This window comes from Microchirus variegatus (assembly GCF_963457635.1).
Source record: "Microchirus variegatus genome assembly, chromosome: 13".
Lineage (NCBI taxonomy): Eukaryota > Metazoa > Chordata > Actinopteri > Pleuronectiformes > Soleidae > Microchirus > Microchirus variegatus.
Window position 1 is genome coordinate 13,544,557 of NC_139814.1, and position 20,921 is coordinate 13,565,477.

At 42.4% G+C, this 20,921-nt stretch overlaps 2 protein-coding genes across 2 annotated transcripts in view; both read right to left on the minus strand.

Moving 5' to 3' along the window:
• tinagl1 (tubulointerstitial nephritis antigen-like 1) overlaps positions 1 to 20,921 on the minus strand; it is a 516,891-nt gene that overhangs the window by 58,877 nt on the left and 437,093 nt on the right. The window lies entirely within an intron of this gene.
• trib1 (tribbles pseudokinase 1) lies at positions 9,190 to 16,011 on the minus strand. Its single transcript, XM_083900312.1, has 3 exons — positions 15,593 to 16,011; positions 14,519 to 14,811; positions 9,190 to 11,435 (listed from the first exon to the last, which is right to left on the minus strand). Exons 1-3 carry the CDS (start codon positions 15,920 to 15,922, stop codon positions 10,961 to 10,963), a joined length of 1,098 nt encoding a protein of 365 aa, XP_083756438.1. The 5' UTR covers positions 15,923 to 16,011; the 3' UTR covers positions 9,190 to 10,960.

Sequence of the window (20,921 nt, forward strand, 5' to 3'; positions counted from 1 at the left end):
AAACAAGATGAGGATGAGGCGCTCGAGGCCCCCGAGCAGCTGTGTTAGATGGCTCAGAAGAGGTGCGGCCCTCAGACAAGTGCAAGCAATGGAGGGCTTGTGGGATTTGGATTCTCAGAGGTAGACTCTCTGTCTGGCTGGTCAAAACTTCAATGGCCACATGCAGCTCTCTCAATACGCCATCTGATCCCCCTTGTTTGGTTCAGGGGAGAGTGATTGTGGGGTGGAAAGTAACAAAGATCAGAGACGCAGGGGGACGCAAGCAGAGAAAGGGACAAAAAAGATGCAACGGCGTTTTTTTTTTATACGAAGGATGGCAATTAAAGCGGCAACCTGCTGTAACAGTCAAGTCAATTTGATTTATTTTTAGAGAGCATTTACCCAACATCATTCATGCTCAGGGTGCACTTAGGGACTGTGTTGCTTTGAACTAAATGATAATAGAAAAGAGAAAATCTTAAATAGAAGGTGAGCTGATGAAAAAGCAAAGTGAAAGGCTTTCCTCAAAGGTGGGATTCGAGGAAGGTCGGGCAGTCACAGTTCCTGACAGACGGATCAACACCTTGCACACTTGTGGCCCACACCTGGTGACCATTGGGACAGGTGTGATTAACAGGAAGCATGTGGCTTAATTGTCACCTTCAGGGCAACATTACTTCCACAGCGGGAGGAAGGTTTGTGAGGCCGTTTTTTTCCTTTGTTTGAAGAAGTAAAATACTTGCTTAAGATATGCCGCGTGATGTTTGCTCTCATCATGAATATCACGCTCATTTTGCAGTCGCTTCTCATTGTCTTTCCTTTCCTGCTTACATTTGCAAGTTTGCCCCAGAACGTCATTAACCTGGACCTCAAGAGAACGCACGGAGAGAGACAGAAGTCACACGTCCACATTTTCTATGTAGATGCCTTAACCTTTGCGTTTCCGAGCACTGTGCGGTTCAAGCCTAGAGAGAGAGAGAGAGAGGAAGAGCACTTTGATAATGGCTTTGTAAGCTTTGTGACGTTCTGCGATGCTCGCTGGTGTAAATGTAATTATGGGCTGACAGCGGGTAGAGGACCTCACAAAAGCCCAATAATCAGATGCGGGTGATCAGAGTATGTAGCTCATGACCAGGAGAGGCAGTGATGCCGAAAGGTAATTAAAGTCACCCACAGAGAAGAAGCCATGCAAACTGCACTCCCAGCTTGCTATAACACACCGTCTTGACTTCTGACTGTTCTGTTATTCTCTCACTCTAATCTTTCTTGTTTTTCATTTCCTCTCACCTAGTGCTGGATTTCTCTCTCTCTCTTTTCCCCCTCTCTCTCAACCCTCGGCTGTCTCCCCTTAAACCCTTGCATTCCTCCTCTGTTGTCTGTCATTCCTCCAGAACTGTTCTTTTATTCTCCCCATCCATCACCTGTCGAATCGTGAACAAAGCGGGCTAGTCGGAGAGTGCAAAAGTAATGTTGGACCACAGCATCCTTCCACTCAGTTGCACACGCGCACACACACACACGCACGTACGGTATATGACCACTGCAAAAACAGAGAGGGTTACACTGATATCACACTGCAGTTGTGGCTTATCTACTTTGTGTTCAAATGTGTGACCAACTTTCCTTTTAAAATGAGGGGTGTGTGTTTAATATTAGTTACCATGTGTGCAGTAGCGCGTGAGCCCCAACTAATCCTGTGTGCTATGCTAAGGAGCTAAAGATTACCCTCTTCCACTGCTCAGTCACTTCTCCCTTGTTCATAACCCCAGAGAAAATGGAGAGAAAATTATTAAGGGCTGGGGAAGTGTAGTGATGTTGGTGAATTCATATATTTTTCAGAGTTTCATATTTGGCACGGTTAAGGCGTCAGCAGTGTTTTTGCACAAAAGGAAGTATTCACAGTTTGCTTTCATTCAAAACAGGCACCAAGCATGTGTGTGCGCGTGGTTAAGCCGCTATTGAGCCCCACTGAGGATCAATGAAGTCCACTTTAATTAGACTTAACACACTTGTTCATAGGTATGAGAACATGAAGTGCACCCAGTGGTTTACTCAATATAGGAACTGTTCATTCATTCATTCATTCATTCATTTATTCATTCATTTATTCATTTTCAACTGCTTTATCTTCTTGAGGGTTGTGAGAGGGACTGTGGCGGGGGCAAGGTCGCCAGTCCATTACAGTTGAATTTGGCAATATAGGAACAGTGAAAGAGAAAATCCTCCATTCCTGCAGTCTACGTGTAGAATTTAATCAGCTATGATTGATGTTTTTGTACAAGTATGTATAATTATATATATATATATATATATATATATATATATATATATATATATATATATATATATATATATATATATTAATGGCGTGAAAGGTGTTGATGTGGGAAAACAAGATACTTAACATAGTGTAGCATCAAGCAGCAACTAGCAGTTGCAACTAGCAAATTGCTATACTCTTTGTAAATAAATATAATAAATAAATATTTATTTATCATATGATTGATTGATTGAGTGTCCTGAAAACCATTATATTATTATTATTATTATTATTATTATTATTATTATTTTTATTATTTTTAGCTTTCTTCGGGTGTTTCCACATGATAGTGTATGTTGCTTGTTGACTGCTGGATGCATCAAAGTAAGAAAGTATGTTTGATGGTTGTTGATAAGTAAATAAAGATATTATAATAAAGAAGTCCCCTTCAACTTCCCCTTTGTTTTTCATACTACCTTTTTGATTTTGTATTTCCTGTTTTATTTTGAAACTCGCACTTCATGACCTCAGATACCTTTACTTCCGGTCCCCGTGTTTCCCGACTCACTTTGATGACCTGCACCTGTCCTAATGTGTAACACCTGGCTCTGATTGTCTCGGTGTAAAATCTCCGTGTTCCTTCCCGTTTGTGTCACTTTGTGCTCCAGTTTATTTAGCATGTTAGCATAGCATTTCCTTTTGAGATATCTTATCTTTAGTGATACGTTTTTTTTTGTTTTTTTTTACGTTAGCCTGCGTTTTTTGTACTTTTGACGACTGTGAATTGCATTTGTCTTTCACCCAACGTACAATGGTTCGTACGTACTCGACAGGTGAGTAGCAATTTGGCTAATGTTCTCTTTTTTTAGACGATAAGGAAAACTATAACAAAGCCCAGGGGCCTGAAAAGCTGCAGCCACCACCACCATCATTGTTTACTCATTTATTAGACACAGTCTTGGGTTGAAGAGCAAATCCTTTCACACTCTAGTCTCTGTTTAATGTCAGCTAGTCTGTTTTGGCTAGTGCACCATTTTCAGTTGGAGAAACTGCTGAGCTATCGTTTTTCAAGCTGAGGCGTTAAAGTAAAATGTCAGGTCTATTTCCAAATAATTTAGCTTTAAAATGCCATCACGCTATTGTGAGTGGTTGTTTTCAAACTGCAAAGTGGCTTGTTTGTCAATAACTTGTCCCTGTCGAAGTGACTCAATTGGAAGAACTGTTTTTTTTATACAGTATATATTATATGTATTTATGCATTTTTGTATTTTTTTGCTTCATATTCCCTTTACATTTAACTCTTAAAGGGTTAAACTACTGTCCCCAGAGGAATCACACCACCACAATATATGGGATTCTTCACACCTGATATGGTTCAAAAACAGGTACTGTCACTTCATTTCTTTGTACTGATGTTTTGGATCTGCTTAATACGCCTGGTTTGCCTCGCGCTGCTGTCAAAGCCACGTTTTTCCCCACAAAGAAATAGTTAAAGATTAAAATGGAGTGTGCTTTGCCCCAGGATCATGTCCACTTGACATCCAAAAACTTCAGAAAAACCTATTCTTCTAATGAAGAGAACATTCTGAGAGGTGTAAGAACCTCAAGTTTTCCCAAAGTGTTCATTTCCCATCTCGTCTCACAAAACAACAAAACAACTGCTTAAATACAAACAAACCTATTACATCTGTTTCTGCACCACCACCAAAATTTGATTATTTCATTACTTCCATCCTTGGTTTCTTATTTATGACCTTCCTATTTTGTTATATATAAACACATGGTTGGACCGACTGATTTATTGTAGCTTCCGTTCGCAGGCGTTGGTGTACAGCAGAGAGATTGGTGCTCAAACATGAGGGTCAGTGAGGGAGAAGTAAAAAGTTGGCAATGCACCATTTGAACAAAGCAGCCCTAGAAACACAAGATAATGTGCCCCCTGAAGCACGACAGACATGAATGAGAGGGAAGACAAAAATACTATTGTGCTTGAGGAGATGGCTGCAGCATTTCTCATGTAGTGTCTTAATTGTGTCAAAAACATTGTTTGTAATATTTAAAATGTAGACTGTTGATGGAAAAACTTAATAGGTTCTTGGTAAGACATTGTTCTTTTTAAAAAAACGATACAAATGTTGAAATCATGGTTTTACAGCATTGATAAGGCACACTTTTAAGAACCCTTAAGACTCACTTGTGGATATTTTTGCTGTGTTTCTCCCTTTCTGTCCATGTGTCCCCCACAAGCATAGATTCAGTCTGATTTTAAACAAAATGGTTTATCTGGATTTTACTTCCAGATAAACCTTCCTTTTTACTCTGCCCTCATATTAGTATATGGGGTATAGAATTTAAAATCTAGATTGTTCAGACTGGTCTTCTTAGCTTTTATGGAATTTTTCAGAAAATGCTTTTGTCATTCGATTCCAAAGTCGATGGTGGAAAAATGTATCTCTAGGAAACTGAAGTAGTTCTAATGGATGAAAGTGCATGTGGCCTATTCTCTGCTCTACTTGAGAGATGAATGGATATAATGAATGAATGTGGGATGTTGAACACATGGATAACTTCTTGTGTTGATAATTGATACAGAGCAGGAATGTTGGAGTTCAAATTCAGCCCTCCTTTTATTTATATATAAATATAAATAAATGTCCTTAACAGGATAACCAAGTGAGTATTCCTGTCAAGGACATTCAACCACTTGCAATTCAGCATGTTTGAAAAGTATAAATGTACTACATCTGACTGCAATTCTTCAAGGCTAAAGTGAAGAACTGTTTTATCATCAGCTTTTTTTGGGAACTACAATTTCCTAATATCTTTGTGTGTCTGAACTGAGGCCACAACTGCCTTATTGTTTCCGTGGACAAGGATGTGGTTGTTGTTTGTCTCAAATAAAAATATGCAATGTATTTAGTGTGTGTATAGGACATATTCTCCATAACAAATAGTGCATCTTGCCAGAAGCATTTGTTTTATCCAGTGAAAAACAAGCATATGGAGAGGGAAAAATCACTGAATCCCACGCTGTTGACCAATAACCTCAGGTCCATCTGTCCCTTGTGAGAAAGGACTGTTTTATTGGAGAAATAACTTGATCTCATGGATGAAAACACTGCCCTCTTCTGGACATGTGGTGCCATATCATACTCTGTAGTCAGGAGTCTGACATTAGCCACAGGTGCTAATCTGTGAAGCCCCAAGCATCGTTTGATAGGTTTTATTTCTAGGAGTAAACATGAATGCTTGCTCTCCATACCAGACAAAAATAATGTAACGGCATATTGTTTTACAGTTGCAGAGCCTCAGGGCTCATTATAAAAGTGAATTGCTTCTGTAAATTAATTAGCACAAGCTTATTTATCAGTAGTAGGTCACAAAACAGTTGGTAGGAAAGAAAAAAACACAAACTTAAATCGCTTGATTTATTTTTGTGCTCTAATTCATTCAAGTCGTGATAAACAAACCCCGTAAAGCAGAGGACCTGCAGGGCCATGCCATTAAATCTCAACAATGTTTTTGTTTCCCTTTAGTCTGAATAGGAAACAGTCATGATGATAACACAAGAGCCCGTGGGAGACACTTTGCTTGAAATAACCTCATCAGACAAATGCTCCCCATTCCCCTCCTGTTGGTGTTTAAAGAGGCTGTTGACCCAGACAACACTCAAGATTCCCATTTACCTCCAGCAGTGGCTCATGCTGTCAGAGAAACATGAAACATGATGCTATTCCATTTTCATTTTGCAAACTCTGTCTATAGAGGTCTTGCAAATGCCTTTGCTTGGTGTCATGTGCTGATTAATGTGCTGATTATTTCATCCTTTGAAGATATGAGAAAAAAAAATGTCTGTAGCCCATCAGAGCAGCTGTTAGTTTGCTTTTGTGCGTGATGACAAAACTCCTTCCTGACGATAATAAATGTAAAACATAATTGACTGGTTTACAGATCACACTGCACAAGGAACTGCTGTGACATGAAAACATAGGAAATCAATAACAGAAATATGAGGAAGTTCTTTAAATACATGAATGTGCCATGTGTTGGGTAAGAACTCAAACATGTGATGAACCAATTATGCAAATAATTGTGGACTCATTTTCCATCAACCAAATAATTTCAGGCCCATTATTTAATAACCTTATTTTCATAGCATTAACATTTTCTGCAAATGAAGAGTGGTTTTGTAGTCAATTACTTAATGGAATAAAACGCAAAGATTTTTGTGACATTATCAAAGGATTCATCCACATCTATTATATAATCAGAATTTTCATTATTTGAAATGTTCTTGATGTCAAATATTTTTAAATTGCAAGTTTTCTTTTAGAAAATAATTTCCCAGAATTGCAGCATAGGAGGACGCAACTGAGTTGAGTTACAAACATTAAGTTGCAGCTTTCCATTTCTCCACAAGATGGCAGTGGAGATCACAACATAACTCATTTCAGATGACTCTCAGGTAGGCCTCTGTGAATCCTGTAGAAAATACCAGACACACAATCTCCTCACTGAACCATGATGAACACAATACCTCAGATTGCCTCACCAATTTGTATTCTTAAATAAATCTGGTCATTGTTTCCAATACATCAGTTTGAGCCCTTGGACGTGTTTAGAAAGTTCCACGAAGAAGAACCAAACATTATCACAGAGATCGTAAGCAGGTGTCAAAGCTGTCAAATCTCACATCTGCTTCTTCACTTCCCTGTTCGGTGTATGTGCACCTTTCAAAAACGTTCAGATTACCCAGTGGTATCTATTCACTAGGTGGCTTTGGTTGCTGTCACTTCTGTTTTTTCACAGAGGATCAAGGAAATTCCTGATGATGGTGCAGTGTGCGTGGCGTCCACCGTGTCATGAGGAAGTAGTGAGTGTTGTTTTTGTGAGGCTGGGAAACTTTAATGATACCAGATTACAAGGAGTAAAATGTTTACACTTGTGGGCGAGAGACTGGATGAGCTCACAGAAAAATCACACGGTGCACCAGAGCTTATTTCTTAACAAGTAACGTCATTTTACTCCATTATCAAACTTGATCAGACTTGACGACAAACTTGACCCTGGAGGAAACTGAGAGTTGGATGAGAACACGACACCACTATCACTTCTTGATATTAGCAGCGGTCTGTGTGGCCTCGCTTAGCTTATCATAAGCTTATCACCACCCTTTTTAAGCTCACAGAATAAAATTTAATGGCTAGTTATGTGTCAGACTCTCAGTTTTAAAGTGTATCAATGTCCAGTGTGTGACATTTAGCAGGGTTTATTGACCCTACTACTCATAATTTGTACGAGTGTATGGTCACCTGTACAACAAAACCTAATTTAGTTTTAATAGCCTTAAAATAAGCCTTTTTCACTGAATATCTTCTTTAGGCAAGGACCTTGCTTTACAAAGGCCGCCATCTTGCAAATCTATGTTTGTGCACCAGCCCAAATGGACAAACCAGACGGTGCATTTGTTTGCATTATGAAACGGAAGCTTGCTATGCAAATGAAGAACGACTTCCATCCTGGTATATGAAGGCCACTGTAGTTCCCCGACATGCTTAAGAAAGGGAGGGGTTCTCCATTTGTTACAATCTGCAGTCTCACCATGAGATGCAGCTAAGTTTTACCCACTAGACCTTTTAAGGATGGGTGGATTATAGAGTTTATACTGGGCCATTTTTTTCCCCATATGTCTTTTTTTTGTCGGGCCAACTTCTCATTTAAGTGGCCATTCAAATATTTACTCAACACTAAACTAACCTGATTAAGGTACAGTTAACTGGAGACGCACAGAAATTGACAATAGAAGTCAATTTATCTGTTTTTGTCTGTGAGGCGCTGTGATTGGCTACTGACCTGTTCACTATGTACTCGTCAAATGTCAGCTCCCCTCAAAGGATTAGCAGAACAGATAATGGGTGGATGAACCCTAATGTATAATGAGAAAAGTCTTCACTTTTATTAAATCCACACAACTCTGTTCACCACACACACACGCCCCATTAGGCCTTACTTACTACTTAAGTAACTATTACTTAATACTTAATATCTGATCTCATCCTCCCCGACTCTGACATGTTGGGCAATCGTCAGCTTGGCAGCGGTCTGAGGCACCCCGGCTTTTCCTGTTGATACTTAATCTGACTCTTGTGCTCTCTTTCTCACATACACATGCAGGCAGGTATGTGCATGTACACATGCGCACACATACACACAATGCTTACGCAAGCCCTGGCCAGCCATGCCTTGGGTGGTATGTAAACAGGCCAAGCACTTGTATGTCAGAGTGTGAATAGTAGTGTAGCCAGTGTTTAATGATGGGACCTCGTGTCACTTGCGATGCTTCTGAAAATGAAAAGAAGACTATGTTCCCCCCCTTGTGTATTCCAGGAAAAGACCCTGACCCATTATTAACGTATGCGTGTGTGAGGAGTTAAATGTTGCGTTACGCAAAGGTCAGAGAAGAGTAAATGGTTTGAGGCAGCGATGGAGAGAGGGAGAGGTTTTTTTTTTTTGTTTTTTTTGTTTCCGCTTGCAGAGATGAAATTGAAAGCACTGAAGAAAATGAGAAAATGATGAGGAGTGGCGTGGGTCGAACTCTTGCAGGGGAAACCTTCCAGGCATGCAGTCGAGCAGTATAATGTGCAGGTGTTCGCAAGACTTTATGTTTGTGTGTTACTGAGAGAAAAAGAAAGAAAGGAGGGAAGGAGAGGAAGAAAAGCAGCAGTAATGACTGAAAGAACTCTGTATGAAAATGAAAAAATGTGAACTTTATTCAACACGCATATTTCAAATATACAGTACATATTTACATCCTTTATACAATGATTATAACTCTTGTGTGTCACCTGTGTGGACCAAAAAAGAAGCCGCTAGGTCCTGTCACATACATAATTCACAGTGCAATATTAAGTTTGTGCACCCGTGTCCATTCACTCTACATGCCACAGGAACGTGTGACTCTATACGTGTGAGCCCAACAAACATCCTCAACCTCTTAAATTACTTTTCTGCGAGGAACTGTCACAAGTCTGTTTTCTCAGATGAGTGAAAATAACGAACAGCAACAAAAACTGAAATAGCCGGCTGCAGACTTGCAGTATAGCCTTTAAGGCTCGACGTCACTGAAACGCTGCATCCGCCTGTCACAGTCCAGGATGACACGTGGTACATCATGTCACTAACTATGATTACTAGTCTCCATGGATCCACGGCTTTCAACTATAAAAATATAAAGGAGGTGGTGGGGTGGGGTGGGGGATAATATTAATATAAAAACAGTACCATTTAAAGAGGTGAAAGCATCAGAACAGACTCTGCCTGTCAAGGTCAGGACAGTTCTCTGCAGACACACTCAAGTGCTGAGTCATCGTCAGACAACCAACATCAAACACCGCCTGACAGTGACTGATTCAGATCCACTCAATTTATGAAACACAGTGATACGGGTACAACACTTAGCACAGCTCGGCTTTGTTAAAGCGACACAATGTTCCAACAGAAATGAACAGAGCGGCTCCAAATGCTCAAATATGAGAGCCTTCATTTTTCGGTAATGTTTTTTTTTCTTCTAAGTATTGTTGCTCTGAAAGAAACGTTTTTTACATTAGAGGGAAGTTCCACTCCAATTCTTTGCATTTTCACTTTGTCCTTGTCTATTTTAAATTGCCTCCAGGCTTAAGCGAGATCAAACTGTCTCCTGCCTCTGTTGTAGCTGACACAGGAGACGGTCTTTTAAAAAAACAAAAGCAAAAAAAACAGATTTGCTCCAAGCCTTTTTTTCCTTTTTTTTTTTTTAAACCAGAAGCATTAGTGTTGAGCTAAGCAGCGTCTAATTGCTCACACGGCTCTCCAGCAAAAATGATCACAGTCAAATTTGCACAGTCTGACCCTGTTAATAGACACCTCCTCCTGTTCGGTAGCAACTTTTGCTTTAACTATTCATTATGGAGCGAGCTTTTAATAATAGTGAAATATTTAATTGTAACTGTTGGTCTGGTGTCACTAGTAAGTGTGTGTGTGTGTGTTTCAAAGTCACACCACACCAGCAACACCCTGCCTTTCTTCTGTGCCTGGTGTGAGATTTGTAAAATATTCTCCATTTGATGAGCGGTTGCCAGATTGGCAGCGAGACACTTCTGTGGATTCCTGCTGAGTGTGACACATCAGTCCTCTGCTAAAGCGTCTTTCTCACTCTGTCACCGCTTTGCTGCAAGATGTCAAAGCTTGTTCTCGGCCCTCCTCGTGCCGGTCGGTGAGTCAGCCGGTTGGAGCCTCCAGTCTGGTCGGAGAGTGAGAGGTACAACATCCTGATCTGCTTACCTTCCTTTCAGGATTAATCTAATGCATTCTGCAGCTTTATGAGTCCAAGCGTTGGTGACCTCTCTTTGCCAGGAATGACATTTCTGTGATTCTTTTATAGTAGCCCGTGGAGATTATTTTGTGAACATAATCTGGCAAGTTTTGAGTCCTTATTTCTTGTAGCACCAAATAATCTCAAAAACACACACATATAGAAACACAACGAGGTGATCATTGTGAGCAATGCCCTTAGCGAGTAACACAAATACAACAACAAAATACAGTACAGTGTGTTTTTGTAGAAAGCTAGAGGGTGTATATACACACAACCCAAGACAAATGACTCTAAAAAGTGCCAATGTAAAATCCCTCATAGCAATGTTTGTTTTGGTCCCTCAGCCTGACTTAGCTGAATAAAGTTCGTCAGCAGAACAGATTATCGTCCTCTTCCACGTCAAAGGATGGCACCATCTGTTCTGCCGAGCTGACTTCCTGTTCACCCATAGTCACTTCCTGCGATAGCGGTGGCTGATGGAACCATGGATGAGCTAGCAGCTCATTGGCCGTGAGTCTCTCCCATGGTTCTTTCCTCAGAAGGCTCTGGAGCAGACACTTGGCCTTGGGCGACAAGCCTTCTGGCAAACAACACTGGCCTCGGCGGATTTTGGTAAACAGCGTGGCTGGGTCTGGGTCGTGGAAGGGGTAACGGCCAACCAGCATGGTGTAAAGCATGACGCCCATGCTCCACATGTCGGCCATCTTCCCAGAATATGGTGCAGATCCGCTGAGGATCTCTGGGCTGACGTAAGCAGGACATCCGTGGGTGTCTGACATGGAGTCATTGTTTGGGTCTTCCAGGACGCGACAGTCCTCCAGGCTTTCTAGTCTCACCTGTGTCCTGTGATGGGGAAACAGTCAAGAATAAGGTCAGGACATTTCGTGTGGCATTTAAGAAGATGTTGTAACATGTTAAGCCGAGTTTTCCGTTTGCTTCCTGTCCAATTACAACACATACCCTTGAGCCTCAGACCCAATTTGACACAATAGCAGCTTTGACTTTGTGCTTTAGTCGAGCTGTAAATTAGGATGGGTGCAGAGAGAGAGAGAGAGAGAGGGGGAGAGATGCCATGACGATGACATCATCTGTTATCTTGCGCAGAAAGTAACTTTACACATAACAGTGAAACCTAAGGACACGGTGTCCATAACTGTTTTGCTGAATGACGAATACCATGTTGTTAAAAATACAACGTTCTCCGAGTTTCCATGCACGATAGCTTTTAAAGTACAAGACATTCTGTGTGCGCGCGTGTCTGCTTCGAACAGTGCATTTGTTTAACACTGTCAAACATCACAGAGATCTGTTGCATGTAAGTGACAGATTGCATCATGGAAAAACAAGATTTGTCGCTTGTTCATCCTTAAACTGTGGACACAGACAGATACAAGCCAGTGAACTTGCTGTGACCTAAATGCACAACAGGGAGACCCGTCTGAGAAGCACATTTCCAATAACTTCCTGACACATGCTCACGTAAACACACATAAATATACACGACTCCAGCGCAGCCCACCCTCCTCTTCTTCTCACACACAATACTAAATTTAGCCACGCCGTTCACAGGACGTACATTTAGTTCAGCGCTGGTGCACACAGTGCAGTGAAGACTGTCAGAGTGTATTTGTTATCGCTGAAAACACTTGAATAGTGGGACAGCTAAAAATATTACATGTAGGGATACCTTTCCTATAGCAACAGATGAGCAATGTTATATAGTTAAACCTGTTCTTGTCTCCTGAGATTTGCTATATCAGTGACACACAGAGTGAGTCAGATACACACACACACACACACACACACACGGGCAGAAGTGTGCTATTTTATCACACAATCATGGGGGGGGGGGGCGAACTCTGTAAGACGCTCACTTGTCAAAACGGAGTGGCTAGAGAGAAACACACAGCCAGACCGAGATAGAGAGAGACTGATATTTAAACGCTGAGATAGTGAAGGAGCTAAGTCAGGAGAGGTGAAAGAGAGATGAAGACAGAAAAGGAAACAGAACAGAGAGAGAGTTGGAGGGGTGGAGAGAATGACTCATCCTTCTGTTGAGAGTACATATCTTTTCTACTCCTCCTCTCGCTCTCTCTCTCTCTCCTTCTTCCTTGAGCCAAGGCTATCTGCACCTGGGTCCCACACTCACGGCGCCAGCCATCCCATAATTACCCTCAAATGGCTGTTGCCACATCAGTGACGCACAGGAAGGCTGGCCTGGCAGTGAAGCTCTGCATGCCTCTCAGTGCTAGTCACCTTTCCTAAACTGGCTTTTTCAACTGCACTGTGTGTGTGTGTGTGTGTGTGTGTGTGTGTGTGTGTGTGTGGATAGAAACTACAGCATTTGTCAAATTGTTGCGACCGTCTCTTCCAGTCGGAGCGCTGCGTTGTTGGCAGAGATGTTGCATCACAGTGGTTCATGTTGGTGTTTTGAAAGATTGACTTGATTGTGGGTTTGGAAGAATGTGTGACTGAATAAATGAAGTCATGCGCAATCGCTGCGTCTCGAGGAGACGTACACGTTATTATGTTGATGCAAGTCAAAAGTCTGCGTGTGATTGGATGGAGGCAGCAATTTTTTTATTCTTTTTTGGGGGGGGGAGTCAAAGTCCATGATGTCATGCAGCCATTTGATGTTATCATCCAAATCTGTGGCTTTGTCCTTTTCTAGTCGTGCTGCAGTTTGTCTCAAGCCAAAACCAAGTGTGTGTGTGTTTTTTTAAAAAGATGCCATTCCACATCCCCCTGGCTCAAGTGGGTCTTGCATATCAGTCTAACAACATTAATATTTCAATGCTGTAACCTGGCTAACAAAATACGGAATTGCAGCCATTCAAGCTTGCAATGGACCACAGCTTTACAGCTCATATGTTGCACATATGAGCATGCATGTGCACGCACACACACAATGAGCTATGCAGCCCACCCCCCCCCCCCCCCCCCACACACACACACACGCACACATCGCTCCACTCTGCACATATACACTGTGACTCATCGCTCTGCAGCTGTATAGCGATCGCAGGGACACGACCAACTTCGGCCTCTCTCGTTGACTGTCTGCACTCATTCATCTAGCGTGACTCTGAAAAGCCAGAGGTCATGGCTGGAGAATGTTACTGTTAAAAAAAATCTCCATGAAGAGAAGAGGCCTTTGGAAAGCCGGGGGCAGGGGTGGGATCACTGGACACTTACAGGAAAGATAGTGACGCAAGGGCAAAGAGGCGACAAATAGTTTTGTAAGCAGGGGTTTGTGTGTCTTCCTGAGAGAATGCACTAACTCAGAGATACACACAAGGCATGTTTGTGTGTGTGCATGTGGGGGGGGAGTGTGGGAGGAAGTTCAAAGAGTGCTCTTTTGATCATCTCCTTCATGGCTGAAAAGTGAATGAATCCTTGACGGAAGCGTCACTTACTCTGCTGCATAAGTCTGTTTATGAATAAATAATGAGTAATAAATATATTCTGAGAAATAAGACCACAGAAGGGGACGATTGTCTCATTCACCACCGGCCTTGTCTAGCAGCTTTGCCAAACTACCACCCACTACATTCACACACATGTAGGCATGCAAAGCAAACCCCACAACACACACACACACGTATATAAAGAGACACATCCAGAATGAGAAAGGGAGACAGACAGAGAGAGAGGGTGAAAATCTGGGAAGCGATGCAGTCTGCCTCCACAAGTACAGAACCTCCTACTCTCTCTGTGCCCACAAGAGTATCTGCACACATGGCTAAGTGTGTATCAGCTGCTGCCATGTTTGCTCTGTTCTTGGCACATCCCACTACTCTGCATGCAGTCAAGTCTGACAGCATCCAAATAAAGTTGACTGGTCATATTGGGCCTGGATGAGCTCTTACACTAAACAACAAAAAGGTGAGACACTTGCGACATGCAGCAGCTTCCCGTGATCTCACCTTTTCTCATCGGCAAAGACAAACTTGCGCAGTTTGAGGTCGCCCAGCACGATCCCAGCCTGGTGACAGTGCGCCACAGCCAGGGCCACCTGACGGAAGAGTCTGCACGCGTGCTCCTCGTCGAGCCTGCGACAGCTCTTCACCAGCGTGTGCATGTCCCCAAAGTCTTTGTCTAGGAACACGTAGGCCTTGCATTCGCCGAGGATGATGTCCCCGACGCCTGCCACATTCTTGTGGGCAGGAAGGATCCCGTAAGCTCTGATCTTTTCCTGATAGACCCCCATATCAAAGACCTGGGGGAGAAAGATGGGAGAGGAAGGAAGGATGCAGGGTGGAGTTTAGTGAGGAAGACAAGGGGGGGAAGAACGAGAGTGGAGGAGAGGTCGGTCAGTTTGTTCTTTTAATGAGCATCTGAATTAAAACCTTGCAAATCTGTCAGCCGGTTAATAAAAAAAGAGAGTGTAGGAGCTGTTTTGATTCCTGCTTAGCACACTGCTTCTGCAGGAACGTGGTCAATGAATCACCAAAGCACAAAAGCGATTAACTTTATTAATCAGTGGAGTCAAACGCCTGCAGGTCTATCCTGCAGAATAAATACATGGATTACAGTGCAGCTCCCTCGTGATTGTTTTCCTTTGCCTCCCTTTTCTTTTTTTTTGTGTGTGCATGTTTGTGTGTCACGCTGTGGCGTATTGTAGTGACGCGTATGCAAATGAGCCGATCTGACATACTCGGAGTGAAGAGATACAGTGCCAGGGAAAGGTGGACCTCAGTGTTTCCACACCACGGTACAGGTAACATACACAGCGTATAGTCCCGGTCTATAATAACAGCAGAGCTGTCTTAAATGGTAAATAAAGAGCTGTGCATGAATAAATAAAGACGAAACAACACGACTGTTACGCAAAGTGTGACACATTTCGCGTGAGCATGACATTTGGTAAAAAAAAAAAAAAAAGACTGCTAAATACTGATGACATGTCAGACAGGCTGTTGAGCAACGCGGTGTCTTGAAACACCATTCATTCAAAGATGTTGCACAACCACAGAGATTGCACATACATACATACATACCTTGCACAGCAGCTCATCGCCGGTGTCGGTGTTCATGGCGCTGTGCATGCTCTCCCGGTCCAACAGAGGCAGGAGCAGAAACGGTCCTATCCGGGACGGTCCCTGGTGGGTCGCCGACAGAGGGCTTGCCACGGGGCTGACCGGGGAACCGGGAGAGGTGCCGAGGAGTCCCTGCGTGTCCGCCGCCGTCGCCTCCGCGCTCAGCCTGGCGCACTTCGCCGGCGGCTGATCGTCCGAGTCCAGCCGCTTGTGCGCGACTCTCACGGTGGTGCGGGTGCAAGGTGCCGGGCTGCCCCACTGCAAGTTCATCCTGATGGACCGATTCACCATGAAGGCAACAGACGGAGAGCGTGTAGCGTCTTTCAGGATAGCGTATATAAATGGAATTACGCACAGTGCGCACCAATATTCCCCCGCGAGAAACTCATTGTAGTTGAGATGGAAATGAAAGTTCAGTCACGGCGAGCGCTCGTAATAATCCAACCGCTGACGTCCCTTTAAAGAGTGAATGTCCGTGGCTCTGAGGTCTGTGTAATTTTGGTGAGAAAATCCTCACTCCCCAGAGACCTGACTGAGAGAGGGAGAGAGATAGAGAGGGGGCATGAGGGAGGGAGAGAGAGAGACGTGGAGAGAAAGAGAGAGTGCCTCACTCACAGAGAGCCAGAGAGTGAGTGAGCTCCGGTGATGTTGAGCTCAAACGCAGTCCAGCCTCCTGGTGACACAACCATTGAGCAATCTTGTAACGGCACCGTCTTGAGCTGAGCTGGTCTCTGATGAAACCGTCTGCTGTATCACACTATACCTTTCACACAGGGCTGCACATGCTCCACGCTCTCATGTCATCCAGTCTGTGGTGCAATGGTGAAGTCTTAAGTTCCTGATTTGAAATGAAGAAATGATCACTTATCATGACCCGACTCTTAGACAATAATTAACAAACTTTAAAACTGGCATGTGTGACTCAGCTCCAGCTCTTATTGCTGTGTATTACCAGTTGCAACAACATCTCCTGAATGCTTTGCTGGAACAAATTCGGTGTATAAGCCTCTAGCTTTAACATCACTATGATATTTTCCCATGCTGGGCCTGTTTGTTATGTGGATATGACTCACCCTATAAAGACTTATTGGTGCTGGGCTATAAGTGTTCACATAAAATATGCCCTGTAAACAACAGCAGCTGGCTGTGAAGTTAAAAACTACAAGTATGCCCATGTTCCACAAGACAGCAACGTGATCCTGTGCGTTCTGTTAAAATTGTGCAATATTCTTGAAAAACATATAATCAGTGAACTATGGACCATCACTTCAAGATGCAAGGAGCAGACATTGAAGGGTGAAGTACAATATATATATGTATAGCACAGAGACGGTTTTTTTGAGCGCTGAGATGATCTGAGGTCATGAGGTAATTAAACGCGTTTTGTTTGTGTGTTTGTCAGGGTGTGTAGATACACACACACATGACCATGTGGTTGTTGCACAAGAGTTCTCTGTTTCTTCTTTGCCTTCTTTGCTTTAGGTTGAACCAGAACAGTGACAGCAGTGTAGAGACTGAAGTGAGTGTTCACTAAAACATGGAGCACCAGCTGGCCTGTGTGTCTGTGAATGCACCATCAGCCCCTCAAACAGAAGCGTGTAATCATTCCAAACCATTTCTTTCTCACATTTCCACCACGTTTCCCTCCAGCAGACGTTACCCAGGTCTCCGCATCTGCCCTCAGAAAAAAAATCTCACACGAACCTGTCTCTCCATCTGCAGGCCGATGCACATTAGATTCCATTGAAATGATGTTATTTTTCAGGGCCTCACATTTTTTTTTCTTTGTGCAGTGCGAGTCCTACGGATAAGGTGATTCACCACCTGATTGATGCGTGAGTGTTTGTCATGCTGTCAAGCAGGCATCGGAACAGGTTTCCTCTGTCACAGCGGTCTCCCCGGCTGTTTTTGAATAAGTTACAAAAGCAGCGTGAGCAGTGTGGGAATGAGTGGCAGTGGGACAATTGGCCCGAAGGTTTATTGACGACAGACAATAGTCTGGACCTGGTGTGTCAGTACTTCAAAGTGATGATGGTTGTTTGTTTGTTAGCTTCTGTCTCTGACGCAGTGTTTAGGTGTGTCCAAGTGGCAACTTTGTTTTACGTCACCCAGGAGACTCTAAGCTCCTGTTTTGAATTCTTGAGATTTATAAATTGGCTGGTTTCCCATGAAACATGATCTATGAAATCAGCATCATGTGCTATGGAAATAGTGATTGAGATCATTGAGTCCTTGGGAAATTATGTTTAATGGAGTTCTTTTTTGCAACTAGTGGAGTCAATCCAGGGTGGCTGTTCCCACATGTTGGCTTCAGGAAGGAAATGGGAAAACTACTTCAAAGCTTTTTATATACGGTCTTCGGGAACATCCCAGAATAAGAGACTTTTTCCTGTTGGTCAAAGTGTTTAATTTGTCTCACTGCAACTGGAGTTTTGTGCTGGAACCATTACACAAGCTAACACCACGCTTCTTGTTGCGTATTTGCTTGGTAATACGCTTGTGGGAGATGGTTTATATAGCTAGACTCTGGTGTGTACCTCATGAGTTACGTGGGTGTGTGTTATGTGTGTGTGTGTGTGTATACAGTGCCTGTCTGTGTAGGAGTGTGATTGCATGATCTCCACACCAAGGAGCTAGAGGAGAAAACAGTATTTAGGGCACGCTCTCCCTTGTTATAATTAGCTGAGTCACTCACCACTGGCAGCAGTAAAGAGAGGCTGGGAATTGATCTACTCTGAGAATAGAATAGTTTAATTTTCCCTGGCTGACAGCCAGCCATCATCGTGAATTATTCTTCAATTGAGCTTGAACACACACACAAGTGGACAGAACTTAAAGTATATCCTGTCACGCTTGCACACTAGCTGAGGGATTTGCTCACCAATGTGCTGTTGTGTGAATGAAGGGATTAACCAAACAATTAACACATCACTGTGGAAACTTCCACCAAAAATACCTGGCATCTCCTTGGACAGCAAACGTTTCAATCTTGGCAGCACTAGTGCAACCCTACACTCGCTTTAACTCTCTGTAATGAGCCGCTCTCTCTCTCACAGCAGACATTTTGACTTGTTACAATAAACAAAATGAATACCTCACATATCTTTTTTTTCAAAGGACAGGTGTGTGGCAGCAGAATTACTTGAAATAGCAACGGAGCTTTTACGGGAACCTGCGTCAGTTGGGCTGAATTCATGTCACGAAGGAAGGATGGGGAAAACCAAAAAAAACCTCTCCTTTATTTTGACTTGTTCATGAACTTATTTTGGCCCAGAAATAGTTTAGGTTTAAACCAGACAGAGACAGTTTGTGTGTCAGTTGTTTTTTTTTCATCAGTAGTTCTACTAATGTAGTGTATATGACAGTTCTATGATGGCATTATTCATAACATTTTGTTTTATTAACATTTTTAAATCAAGCCTGAGATGTGAGAAAACTTGCTAACTGCGAGTAATTACAGCCTTAACAGTATGACGCCGTATCAGTGATGGAGGCTTCACTTCACTTTATGTAAAACAATTTAAAATATGACAAGAATTGTGATTGTACGGTAGGTCTCCTTCAACCCCATCTTGTTAGGATTAAGTCCAATTACTGTATGCAACAGTAGTTCATCACCTGCTGTATTAGTTTATTACCAGTTTGTTCCGCTATTACTTTGATATGTATTCTCTTCTTCGTGTTACCTGAAACTGTCTGTTGTTTTTGCAATAGCCCTCATATCTTTGGACAGAAGACAATGTGCTATGAAAGTTATTTCAGAGTGAGGGAGATATAAGTTGAATTATAGGTCTGCAATAAAAAAAGATCACATTTCTATTCAGGGAGTACATTCTGCCTTTTTGGAAAAGGAAAAAAAATGTTTTATGAAACTTTGACAAGAATGCATCTGGTCTACTGTATATCATGATATAATCTAGACTCTGTGAACTGTGTGAACCCAAATATTAAGGTCTCGTCCAAAATTAGTCCTCCGTGAGCTATGACCATCTTTTACTGAATATTTTCACAACCTCGACTGACCTCGAGGACAATCAGTCAAACCAGGAGCAGCGATGGGGGATTGTTTCATGTGGACGGACTCCAGACGTCCCGTCTGGCCAAAAAAATGCTGCCTTCCATGCTAGTTATCCCAATATGTCCATCACGCTTTCTTTGATCTGCTCTCCTCAGTTAGTGTGGTTAGGCTGGACACGCTGTGTCTTTGGCAACAAAGATATTTGTGCAATTCAAAGCCCCAGTTCAAGTCAAACACATTCTTCCTTTCAATTTTTACACTAGGCTCAGATTCTGCAACGCATGACACCTGCACACTTATACCCACAGAATTTGTTCTCACACAGGGGAGTTGTCATGTTTACACACACTCAGCATAAAGACTTCCCCTAAGGTCTTCTGAGAAGTTGTAAAGCTTTGGGCTGAAGACAAAAAAATCTGCCGCGTGTTTACAAGAAGTCTGCTTCCTTAGAACTTGTAGCTGTTTCATTATAGCTCTGATCCTCGCTTCATACGTAAACACCCAGAAATAGAACATGCTGATTCCAAGACATTTATTTTTATAGATGTTTCTTTTTAACTTTTTACACTACTGTTCAAATGTTTGGGGTCACTTCGTAATGTCCTTATCTTTTAAGGAAAAACACTTGTTTTCAATGAATATAACTATTAAATTAATCAGCACTCTATACATTATTAATGTGGTAAAACACTATTGTAGCTGCAAACGTCTGGTTTTTAATGGAATATGCACATAGGTGTATAGAGGCCCATTTCCAGCAACCATCTCTCCAGTGTTCTAATGGTACATTGGGTTTGCTAATCGCATTAGAAGGCTATTGGATAATGTGAAAACCCTTGTGCAATGATGTTAGCACAGCTGAAAACAGTTTTGCTGGTTCTTTGACCAAAGCAAAGTTTGAAGGGCAAAGTTATTATTTTGAATAAAATCATTATTTCTAATCTTGTCAATGCCTTGACTATATTTTCTATTCATTTTGCAACTCTTTTGATGAATAGAAGTGAGAGTTTTAATGGAAAACACACAACAAATTTATGGATGACCCCAAATTTTTGAACGGTAGTGTAAGAATGTCTCCAGCAACCACTCAATTCTATTGCCAAGGCTTTGTTGGTTGGTGAGCTTTCAATGTCACAAATGGTGAGGTCATACTTTGAGGTCACATGCATCAGCCATAGACGGTCACGTGTTTTAATGCTGTGGCTATATTCTGTACGTGGTGAGCCTGGACACTTGCCCACTCACTAGCTGGTATCTTTCAAGCTGCATTAT